General features: G+C 40.6%; 1 protein-coding gene across 3 annotated transcripts in view; it reads right to left on the bottom strand.

Annotated features, from left to right (window-relative positions):
* xrn1 (5'-3' exoribonuclease 1) overlaps positions 1-12,584 on the bottom strand; it is a 33,714-nt gene that overhangs the window by 8,606 nt on the left and 12,524 nt on the right. For 2 of the 3 annotated variants that reach the window (XM_080033697.1, XM_080033695.1), the window contains exons 17-33: positions 12,349-12,444; positions 11,807-11,910; positions 10,797-10,931; positions 9,944-10,106; positions 9,282-9,395; positions 9,022-9,120; positions 8,733-8,848; positions 8,177-8,323; positions 7,393-7,482; positions 7,080-7,215; positions 5,648-5,704; positions 4,887-5,019; positions 4,352-4,421; positions 3,229-3,415; positions 2,560-2,649; positions 2,379-2,462; positions 839-922 (exon numbers count right to left, since the gene is read on the bottom strand). In XM_080033697.1, coding sequence (XP_079889823.1) covers positions 839-922; positions 2,379-2,462; positions 2,560-2,649; positions 3,229-3,415; positions 4,352-4,421; positions 4,887-5,019; positions 5,648-5,704; positions 7,080-7,215; positions 7,393-7,482; positions 8,177-8,323; positions 8,733-8,848; positions 9,022-9,120; positions 9,282-9,395; positions 9,944-10,106; positions 10,797-10,931; positions 11,807-11,910; positions 12,349-12,444 — 1,905 coding nt within the window. The remainder of the gene's footprint in view (positions 1-838; positions 923-2,378; positions 2,463-2,559; positions 2,650-3,228; positions 3,416-4,351; positions 4,422-4,886; positions 5,020-5,647; positions 5,705-7,079; positions 7,216-7,392; positions 7,483-8,176; positions 8,324-8,732; positions 8,849-9,021; positions 9,121-9,281; positions 9,396-9,943; positions 10,107-10,796; positions 10,932-11,806; positions 11,911-12,348; positions 12,445-12,584) is intronic. The other variant, XM_080033696.1, reaches the window with a different exon arrangement.

The following is a 12,584-nucleotide window of genomic DNA, read 5'->3' on the forward strand; positions in this document are numbered from 1 at the left end:
ATGTGTGACTGCCACACAGCTGTAGGGATGCGTCACGTACATCCCTATGCACGTAAACACGGCATGATAAAGTTGACTGTTAAGTGCTTGTTTCAGGATACGTGTTTTCAAATGCAAGCCGTGTCTCAGCCTGAATATTTTATTGAGGTAATCAGTGCAGTCCGAGGCTTGTAATGTAATCGCTCGCTATCATGTCTGTCCCAGCTTGCTGCTATAGGCTATTTAGCCTAGCTGCTATGTCTCCTCTCGTATGTTCAAAGTAACTTCCCCAACAGCCAACACAACTGGGTGAGCTTAGCGAATATATGGAGAGAAAAAAATCGGGTCTGTGATGCAAATCAAATGAAAGCGAGCCAAAGAAGGCTGCACGCGGCGAGACAAAATACACATAAAAGTCCCGGAGAGTTGTTGAGAATCAAGGGGAGAATAATCAACAGAATGAAGCCGGCAGACGGTAGTCTCTGGCCAATCAGCGGCCGGCCGTCTGCCGACGTCACCTTTTAGCTCGACTCAGCTCGCTTGGACCCTAGAGCAAGGCGATACTAAAAAAGCAGCCGCTAGCAGGTACCAGGTACCATGAAATTGCGGTGGAAACGCCAAAAATGCGAGTTGTGTCGAGTCGAGTCGAGCTGATACCATGCGGTGGAAAAGCGCCATTAGTTTACACTGTGGACCCATACAAAAACAAGATTCTAACAATTCAGTGTGTTCTAAAAAATTATTATTATTATTGTCGGACACTGCAGCAGCAACAGCAGCTTAAAGATGCACATGAAGCCAGATAAGTCATTTAATTAAGATATACAAATTGTGTGTGTGTGTGTGTGTGTGTGTGTACCTTATTGGCTGTGTTCTGTGCGGGGAACAGGGTGTGGGCGTCTTCATTCTTCTTCAACAGTCGGATGCCACCAACTGGGGTCTGCTAAAGAAAGACACACAACCCAACATGATTCTAGCCACACATCCATGCATGGAGCAAAGCACACACTTACATTAAAAGCAAATGTCAGCAACCAAAATCACACTGAAAACACACACACACACAAATATACATAAACCATCCATGATTCGCTGGTGGGTTCATTTCCAGTAAAAGATCCTACAATGGCCAACAATAGCACATCAGGCTGCCTCAGTGGGAGCATATCAAGTAACTTCAATGGAATGCTAACAATGTGGTGCAACAGTATTCTGTGTATATTTGTGTAAAGCTGCTGATAAATATTCTTCCACACAAGCAGCTCAAGTTCATGAAGCTTTTAATTCTGCTTCTGAGTATAAAAACTCTCAGCCTCGTCCTGCTCTCGACATGCTGCACTGTTTATCTGCTGGGTTAGCGAGCTGCGCTTCTGTCCTTACTGCTGTGTCTGACTGCTGGCTCGTCCCCTGTTGGGAAGGTTCTTCCTAGAATCGGAAACACACAAGTTTTTACTTATTATCTTTAAACACAGTAACAGTATTTTGTAATCTTTATTAGTGGAATATCTACCAACAAAAATGTTGGAAAACTCAGTATAACTTCTTGTCAAAGCTACTGGCTGTATTCGTCTGCTAATGCCTCTTGTTGTGCCTATCAACACAACCGTACTTTGCACATAACTGTGACCCAAAGACAGTTATTTGCCTTTACAGTAAACCTTCCCTGTAGCAGAATCCTGTGCCATTTCATTTTCTTTTCATTTAACTTTTATGTATACTCAGGAGATCAGCCTTATTTCAGCTTAAAAAAGGTAAATAATGCTCGGTATTGTTAGACTGGGGTCTGTTTCACAAGGTTTTGCCATTCCTACTTACAAGCAGAAATCACAAAATGGTGGCAGCATTAGATTTTTGCAAATGATTGTTGCAAATAAACGCATGTCACTAGATTTGATCAATACAGTACGTCAAAATGAACACGAGGAAACTGGAAACTGAAAAAAAAAAACGGAACAAAAGATGATCTGAAAACTAATATGTAACTCAATGTTTGTTCACTAAATTAAAAAGGAGAAGTAAGTGATATGGTCCTTTTAGTTAACTTCCTGTCAGTGACTGCAGTTAGCAGTCCTCTCCCTCGTCCCTACGTCAGCACCACATGAACACACAGCCGTCTTCATCAGATAGTGCCGCGATGGAGAGCAGTGAGTTATCGTTCACGGGCACAGAGACCCGCCTCTTTATAGCGCCCTGTCTCCTGATAAAACGAGCGGGATACTCCAAATTTTATCTAGCAATTACTACAAAACTGAATGACTGGGAGACCTGCGTTATGAACTGCGCATACTGTTTAAGTGATTGCTGTGTGAATATATAGTGATTTGACACGTATATTAACAAAAGAATATCACTTACTTCTCCTTTAATAATGTCAAAAGCCCTCAAACCGACAGACTTACATTATTTTGCCAGTGAGCGGGAGGTTGTTGAGGAGGGCTGGTGTCCTGCAGAGTCTGCCACACATTACCGTACTCGTCTTTTCCCTGGATGAAGGAGGAGAGACACGGTAAAGAGGCCTATATAAGTGAAGGTTAGGGGGTTAGGGTTAGGGGTTAAAAGGGTCTAGACACAGTACGTTACCTTGGCCTGTTGTTTGTGGTTGAGACCTTTGGAGGGAGAGCTCCTGTTGCCCTGGGAGGCTGCCTTCACCGGGCCCTGTTTGCTGTTGTGCTGCAGACGAGGAGTGGAGAGGTGGAACGGAGAAAGAGAGAAAGAGTTTGCATGGAAGATTTAGATTCAAAAACTTTATTGTCCATCTAACGGTAGAGCAAACCTGTCCAGTGCAGGATGAGAGAAGCATTTCTCCAGGGCAGTAACATTTCACTGTAACTTATACGGAAACAATACGAGTATCAGGGCCACGTTGAGAAAAAAGAATTACAAGACCAAAGTCGTCATTTGGCGAGTATGAAGTTGTAGTTTGAGACTGTGCAATTTCAAAGAAGAAATATCGTCTTTTTCCCTGCATTTAAATGGTTACAGATAATAGGTTCGCCTGGATTATTTAGTTCTCATGAACATATAACTTTATTCTCGTAATTTTATAATTATTTTTCCTCCGTTTAGCTCTAATATTACCTCATAAAACAGTAAAAAATTGTTAAATTTTTTTGTATTAAATGTTTTAAAAGGCATATATAAAAAAAGGCATAAATATATATTTAAAAAAAGAAGAAGAAAAAGTCAGATGAAAAACAACTAGCTCAACTATTTTAAATTCCAAACAGGAAAAAAGCTGTGGCCTCTTACCTGTGTGGGGATGAAGGGTGAGCGTGGGGAGTGGTTAAGGCTTCCCATCTGGCGCTGGGAGTTGTAGTTTGCGGGCTGAGGCTTGACGATGGCGGTGAGTTTGTGTGAGCCGTGATCCACTCGCCCTCCGTGGGAAAGGTTGATGAGAGCGCAGGAAGGGAGGCGGTACCCACGGGGAGTAGTACACCTGAGGACCAATCATAGGCCAGTTACGGGTTATTGTTATACAGTTATTGGTGGGGAAAAGGAGCGAGCAGTTCCGAGCAGCTGTTTATTTTCATAAGTCAACTGCTGCTATACAACGATGGCCAACATTATTAGAACACCAGCCATTTCAGTTATTTTTGTTGAATTGGCCCTTAAAATATCCGTTAAACTAATGAAATATCAACAAATTCATCATTATGGTTTATTAAACATAGAATAGAGCCATGATAAAGAGATTTAGGTCAGTTTATTTACAAAAAAGGCCTATTACACACAAGCACTGTAAAGTACACTTTTGACCATGATGCCACCAATTCACACAAGAACCGAAAGGTAAGTAAAAAAAAAAGAGACTTTCAGGCGGACAAATTAAGCATCTCTAAATTCTCAGTGCCGAAAAAGACCTCAACAGTGTTTTTAAGAACTGCACCGGAAACTGATATACCAGGTGCATCTTAAACAAGTAGAATATCAACGAAAAGTTCATTTGTTTCTGTAATTTAATTTCAAAAAGTGAAACTTCCATTTATTCTAGATTCAGGGAAATTAATCTAGAATAAACATTATTTTCAGAAGGTTGACATTTCTGTATTACAATCCTTTTTTTGATTGGTTTTAAGTCATGTTCTAATATTTTGAGATAATAGATTTTTATGTTCCATGAGCTGTAAGCCATTATCAACAAAATCAAAACAAAAGACCAGTCATATCTCACTTTGTGTAATGAATATAGAATATACGAAAGTTACACTTTTAGAGTGGACTCATCCATGATATTTAGGTTTTTTAGATGCACATGTGTGTTGCTTTTTATTTGAGGTGTTGTTCTATTTTACATTTTCTACCAGAGGAAATGTAAAGCAGTGTGAAAGAACCCACTACATACCGCCTGCAGCAACAGTAACCACAGTATTACCTGATGTTGAGACCTCCGGCAAATTCTTCATCAAAGAGCACTTCATAGAGGACCTCGGCCTCACGCTCAGCTGAAGGGCAGACACAAATAAAGAACCGTGAGAATGATATGTCGTGTATAAATTGTATCCTTTGTAACAAAAACATTCATGTGCATATTAACTAGGGATGTAACAATGCACGTATTCGTACCGAACCGTCACAATACAGGCCGCACCGAACCGAACTGTACCATACCACAGCACATAATTATGGCGTAGATAACGTCAAGAAGACGTAAACAAACAGAATGTACCAGCTTTTTTTTTTTTTTATAAATCAAGATCTTTTTATTTTTATTTTTTGTATAGAAAAGTGAAACAGTTGTGAAGTTGTTACAGACAAGTAGTGTGAAAGAATAAAAAACAACTTGGGATTTTTCCTCTTTGAGAACTGAACCGTGACTTCAAAACCGAGGTCACGTACCAAACCGTGACTCTTGTGTACCGTTACACCCCTAATATTAACTTTAAAATGAGAGCATGTCTCCTCCTCACCTCCCTGTATGCCCATGACGGTGCCTCTCAGCCCCAGAGGGACGGTGAAGCTCTCCCTGATGTTGACCACTCTGTCAAACAGACGATACTCTGCGTCCGGGTCTGGAACTACGCCCTGCTGCTGCTCCAGAGGCTGCACACAATACAATACATTAGAAATACATCTGAAAATCATATGTTCAAATCGGATTGATTTTTGGTCAATGCCAACTACTATCTTCTAAATCCAAAGAAAACATCTTACAAAATGTTTTACTCCGACAGTCCAAAACATTTTTGAGCTTGGAAAAATTACTTGGAAAAATAACCAAAATAGTGGGGGGTTAATTTTCGGTCAATGGAACAAAAAAAAATTCTGAATGGTTTTGGTTTGATGACAGAATATGACAAAATGTGATGAACAATGTCTAAAACTTTTAATTTAAAAATTATTTTGGATAGTGATGGACATTTTTTAATATTTTCTACCACTCATTGTATTTAGATACGTTAAACATGGTCACACTATAATATTGTTCTAATGCATTTATTCCTTTGCCTGTTGATTTAAATACAACTTATATTATCAGCATCACTGTTACAATAACTAGTCTCTAAAACCAGATTGTAAAAGGTGCTTAATATTTTGAGTTTTTTCAAAGAACTTTAAAAAGTCTACATAACTTCAAACAGACCAACTCCTTCTTCAACACTACTTTTCACATATTTGTATGATGTCCCATCCTGAGATTATCAATGAATGTGAAAGAAAACCTTCTCACCCTGAAGAGCAGATGAGGCTTGACAGTCACACGGACCTTCTTGGTGCTCTTCTTCACCTGAGAGAGAAGAAGAGAGCAGAGGGGTATTTAAACTGGGTGGGTGGGTACACAAGGCAAGGCAAGGCAAGGCAAGTTTATTTATATAGCACAATTCAGACACAAGGCCACTCAAAGTGCTTTACAGGGGCAAGATTAGAATACATAAAACACATTATAAAACATTTAAAAGCGAATAAAAGAAGCAAATAAAAATAAAAAATAAAAACATGAAAACTGGATTTAATAAAAGAAGCAAATAAAATGAAAATTGCAGGTTAAAATGGAAACAAAAAAGTCTTCAGACTCGATTTAAAAGAACTGAGAGTTGCAGCACACCTCAAGTTCTCTGGGAGTTTGTTCCAGATTGTTGGTGCATAAAAACTAAAAGCTGCTTCTCCTCGTTTAGTCCTAACTCTAGGGACTGTAAGTAGACCTGTCCCAGACGACCTAAGGGCTCTGGACGGTTCATAACTTATCAGCATATCAGTAATGTATTTTGGCCCTAAACCATTTAGTGCTTTATAAACCAACATCAGTATTTTGAAATCAATTCTTTGAGTGACTGGAAGCCAGTGTAAAGACCTCAGAACTGGGGTAATGTGATCCACTTTTTTGGTCCTAGTGAGGACTCGAGCAGCAGCGTTCTGAATTAGCTGAAGCTGTCTGATAGATACCTGTCTGATAGATACCGGCTTCCTAATGCTACATTTCACAATATTACATGGAACTTATCACTATGATGTGACTACGCCAAATACTCATTTTTACTGACAGCCCTTGAACACATCACAATCTACGTTCCAAACGAGGGAAAGGAACGCATGTCATTTACTTGTAAGGTATTTTAAACTGCATTCTTAGAACACAGATACTATACAGGCATACTATCTTCAAACACAGGCATTGGTGCTGCTGTGGCTGGACATAGACACACACACTAGGGCTGGCCCGAATAATTCGAATATTCACACACACACACACACACACACACACACACACACGCACACGCACACGCACACGCACACGCACACGCACACGCACACACACACACGCTGCAGTTTTTATGCTTTGTGTGTAGGTGTGGTAGGATGGCCTAGAGTTAAGGGGGCCGACCAGTAACCATGAGATCGCTGGTTCGATACCCTGGCACCGGACAGGAGGATGTTATTTGTAACATTAGTGGAAGCTGGTATTACATCTGCGGTGCCCATCATCTCTACCATTGTGTCCTTGACACAAACCCCCACACTGCTCCAGGGGCGCTGTACTATGGCTGACCCTGCACTCTGACACCCTCAGAAGTGGGAAAACTTGAGGTGATATGCAAAAAGACACATTTCAATGTGCCCTGTGTACAATTGCCTTAAAATTAAACTAACTTAACTATAATTACCTTGGCTTTCTCCGTGGCTTCCTCGATCTTCTCCACGATGGCCGTGTCCAGCACCTGCAGGTCACATGAGGAGCGGCTGACGGAGCTCACTGGGTGACCCTTCAGCCACGAGGTGATTTCAGACACCCTCTCCGCCCTGTCAGAAAGAAACACACACCATTCATTATATTTAAATTCAAATGAGAAAATTCCTTTTTCCTGTGCTGGTAAAAGTGCAACAGAACACAATACAGTAGAGCAAGAGGAAATGCTTTGTGTTTTTTTGTATAAGTCCAACTGCAGGTTGGAATGTGTGGGTCGTTTGTTTTTTTACCCATTCTGCTCCGCTCCAGGCCAGATGTCGTCTTCGTAGAAAACATCGTCGTGACTGTTCCTGGACACCAAGTTGAATACCTCTGAAAATCTATACAAGCAGGAAAAAAAAACACATACCAAAAGGTTAAATAGTGCATTATTCAATATAATAACATGGCGCTGATAAATGCCCTGTTCTGATTGGTCCATCGTGGCATTCTACGGTCTGATATTTCCCCCTAACTGACCGTTGCTACGGACATTGGTCTAATGGGTCACTTTACAAGCTTTAAACAAAGCATTCCACTCATACCTTTTGGTATAGGCTTCCTAATGCTACATTTCACAATATTACATGGAACTTATCACTATGATGTGAATACGCCAAATACTCATTTTTACTGACAGCCCTTGAACACATCACAATCTACGTTCCAAACGAGGGAGAGGAATGCATGTCATTTACTTGTAAGGAATGTTAAGCTGCATTCTTATAACACAGATACTATACAGGCATACTATCTTCAAAACACAGGCATTGGTGCTGCTGTGGCTGGACATAGACACACACACACTCTTAAGGCATGTATTATAAACATGCACCAGGCATTACACGCCACCACATTTTTTTATGACGGTATCCACGGTAATTAAAGGAATAGCATTGCTATTTTTAACAAATGGTATACGGTAATTCCTCCCAACCCTAACCTTTAACGTGAATAAAGTGAAGAATGAAGGTGTAACTGGTCGGCACTATGACCCTGGATGAGTAGAGAATGAGACGGGAGCTAATGGCTTACCGGTCCAGGTATTCTGCTAGCAGGTCCTCCACGGCATTGGAGTACAGCCACTCCTTCTCCGTTTTCTTGGTGTAGCCGGGAACCTCTTCGTTCTTCTTGTTGAACTTCAGGTTCAAGCCCACATTGGCTTTCTGCTCCCCACAGGGGCTGCAGACAGAAAACACAGAGAGAGAGAGAGAGAGAGAGAGAGAGAGAGAGACAGACAGACAGACAGACAGAGAGACACAGAGAAAGAGAAAGAGAAAGAAAATAAATAAAAGCTCTGACCAATGGAACAAACAAAACACACAGCACTACTCGCAGTGTTAGCCAGCTAGCTAACGAGAGCTAACCCCCTTATAGCTGATTAAAACAAGCCAACTCTGTGTGTGCGAGGGCAAAGTAGTGTGTGTGCATGCTTTCTTGACATATGGCCTAAATGGCCCCTCATATAACTAAATATATACATGACTGCCATTCTCGCATCACAGATTATATATATATATTTTTAAAGATGGTTTTAAAAAGGTGAGAACAGCAACAGCAAAGTGAATGAGCTTGTAAAACGTTCACTCACTTCTTCTTGGAGCCTCTGCCGATGAAGATGCTTCCAGAGAAGCGGGACACGAGGTAGCTGGTGACCCCGAGGCGAGAGGCCAGCACGTACCCCGGACTGTACCTCACACAGTACTTCTGCAAATATACAAAGGCATGCAAGGCAGAAAGCACACGTTAGGCAAAAAACGGGTGGTCCAAGAGTCAACACCATTCCTCCATTCTCTCCCTTTTACATATATGTGTGTGTGTGTGTGTGTGTGTGTGTGTGTGTGTGTGTGTGTGTGTGTGTGTGTGTGTGTGTCTCTTACATGCTGATTCTGGATCAGGGAATCGAGCTGTGGTTCATGAGGCACGTTGAACACCACCCGTACCCGGCCGTCGTTGATGACATCACTAGAATCTTGCACCTAAAAAGAGAGTAATGAAAAGAGATTCAGGAGGTGGTAGGGTTTTAACAACACCAGCTTGGTTTGACTTTTAGACATTTGAAAAAGAAAGCTGCCGTCTTGCATTATTTCCTTACAATGAAGCGATGCTGCGGCTGAGGCAGTAAAAAGCAGTGACATACCTCTCCCATGGCTCCGTAGTACGGGTTGCCCACCATGAAGACAGTGGCTGTGGGAGGGAACAGCTCATCCAGGCTCTTGAAGCAAGTCAGAGACGAGTAGAAGGCCTGGATGTCCTGAGAAGATAGAGGGACACGGGGAATGTGAGTGAGATAGGTGAGGAGGATTCAGGATTATCAGGTACCAAGATTAGGTCTACATTATGTGAATCAGTGTGCTGTGACAATACCTTTATACCAATATTACATTTACAATAACTTTTATACATCTCTTTGAATATACAAAAGGTGTGACAAACTTTACCCAACAATGCTCACACTGTGACAGTTGCATTTATTGTAAAGCTTGGACTGATTGAGCTCGCCTCAGCAGAGGTGGTATGAGACTAGGTAAAATAATTGGCTAGTATCATTGTATTTTTACCGTTTGGTATTTGTACCAAATATAATCTAGAAGTTAATACTTTGTCTACCACTGCTTTTGCGTTCAGATGAAATACGAGAATGAAGGTATGCGAGTCGGGTATTGCCTTACTTTTATCCAAATAAGTGTTTCTAGTTTTAAATATAGTGCATTCGTAGAGCTCAACTGGTTTTCCATTTCTTGTATCCGTGTATTTTTATTTTGAATATATTTAATGTTGTGTTTGTGCACACGTGTGTACCTTAACCACGGTCTGGTAGGCGAAAGGCAGGATCTGCTTGGCCCACTGTTTCTCCAGCTCCACCACTCCGTTGGCTTTGGGGACGTATTTCCTGCCAGTCAACAGCTGGCCGTACAGAACCACTGATGTGTCGTTGATTATGATTCCTTTCCTCTTCACGAAACTGATAGACAGAGAGATAAAATATATCTCTTTAAGAAAGAAATCAAACAAGGGAATGTAACGCTGTATAGAAGCTTTAGGAAATAACAGGTTAAAGCCTCTGGAACCTTGGTCTAAAATAGTAAAGATCAATACATGATATCAAAGTTGTTCTCAATACGCTTTTATAAACATCTGATTAAAAATAAATGTTCATGGGGCGTCCTTAGCTCAGTCGGTAAGGCGTCCCCCACCGCCCAGCAGCAGACCCGGGTTCGATTCCCGCCCGCGGTCGTTCTCTGCATGTCACTCCCCTCTCTGCCCCATTTTATCTCTGTCTCTCAATAAAGCATAAAAATGCCCCAAAAATTATCTTGAAAAAATAAATAATAATAATAATCCTTCCCAATGTCTGTTTTGGTGGTTTTTATCATGTTTTATCACACTGACTTATCTGAGATGATGCTAGATAACTCGCTGCTTGAAGACCGCAGTGCATTAATGTGGTGACGTGAAGGGACTGCTAACTGCAGTCAGTGACAGGACGTTAGCTAAACTGACCATTCCGCTTAATGAACCTTTAAATGATCAAATCTTTTATTTGGATTGAAAAATATGCCTAACTCTTTTAAAGATGCTTGCTATCATGAAACCAACTGGGTTTACCAGGGCTTTAATAAAGAATGTGTGTGTGATGTTTGTGTTGTCGTACTGTTCAGTGAGTCCCTGGACGTCCTTGACCCAGTCCTTCTGCTCCTTGTCAGACAGACAGGTGACTTTAGTGGGGGGAGGAGTGGTCGGTCGGTCGTACAGCTTCTGCACACCGGGCGCTTCCTCAATATTAAACCTGACAAACACAGAGGAAGGTTTCACTTTAGGATAGGATAGGGAAACTGGTTTGCCACCATGGTCTGTATACAACCTAAAACACACAAGTACAAATATAAAACAAGCATGGTCACAGAGGGAGTATGGTCCACTACCATAGTAAAATAATAGAAGGTTAAAAGTGAGTTTTAAAAATAGGGAATAAATAACAATGTTAGGAAGTGCAAATGAGCAATGTTCAAGATTGTATCACCCTTATCAGTATGCCATATTGCCACAACCGGTAGTAATATAAATACAGCAGTCTCATGTTTTGCACCCATACAGAGCCAAACCTACATGCACGCTGCATTTGCTGATTGTCACTTTGTGTTGAATTTGGCGCCCCCCAGTGGGGAAGAAGTTTTCAGCATCAACAAGAGTTAACATGGGGGTGTGACTTTTTCCAACCCAATATTCTTTACATTCATAGCGAGATATTGCAGGTAACTCACAACTTGACAAGGATTCGTTAATACGTTGTTAATTGTCTGATTTCTGATACATTTGTTCCTACAAACGTGCAAAACTAAAAAGGCTTTATCCAACATCAACATTTGGGTTTTTAAAAAGATGCCAATCATGTACACATCATCAGTTAGATATTGACAAATGTGCATATTGATTCAAACATTTCTGAAAAGATTGTAATACAAAAATGTTTCACGATGAGTAAAAATAAATAATCCAAAATCACCTGCAGTGTCTCACATTTACTGATAGAATGTTCGCAATTCAAAATCACAGGGACACTAATAAAACATTTGGACAGTAACTTTGTTAATTAATTTGTGTCCATCGTGTGAAAGACCTGCACCACAGAAGGATGGTAAGAGGCCCTGTACTAACGCTTACCTGATATCTCCGTCTGCCACGGCTACGATGCGAGCTTCCTCCAGATGAGGCCAGTTGACAAACACAGACTTCCCCAGGACTAGAGCAGAGACATCATCACACACCTGAAAAGAGAGGTAGAAGGTAAGAGAGTACGCAGAAACAAACCAAATTTCACCAAAAAAATATTAAATAATGGTCATTCTTTGACACTTTCTTCACTGATATTATAGATGGATAACTTTGTTTTTTGATATTGATATTTCAAAGCTTCTAATTAAAAAAAAAAAAAAAAAAAGTACAGCTCTAGAAAAAAATCCCATTTGATTTTTACTAAACAGTATCTCTCCATTAAATAATTTATATAATTATCAAATTAGCTAAATTACAATATTTTGTATCTGGAATTTGGTTAGTTCTCTATAGAATAAAGACTTGTGTTCATTTTAAAATGGAAAAACAAGAGCTACTGATCATTTGGGTTGGTGTATTCATTTTAAATCCAGAGCTGGATTTTGAGCAGCGTTTTTTCTAAAATGAGTAATCAGGTAATACAAAGTCACCTCGTCTGTTTCCTTGCTGGGGAGGATGTTCAGGATCATGTTCTCCCCTCGGCTGGGCTGCTGGAACACCATCACTCCATTCTTCTTCTTGTAAAACTACAAAGAACCAGAAAGCCAAAGTTACGCACTATAGCTTTATGTGTGTGCACTTGATAAGAGATGGCTTCAGTAAATAAAAAAAGTCTCGGCTGAAAAGAATCAAGACACTATTGTTAAGGCATAGAATACACACACAC

The sequence above is a fragment of the Ammodytes marinus genome (genome assembly GCF_949987685.1).
Source record: "Ammodytes marinus genome assembly, chromosome: 9".
Lineage (NCBI taxonomy): Eukaryota > Metazoa > Chordata > Actinopteri > Uranoscopiformes > Ammodytidae > Ammodytes > Ammodytes marinus.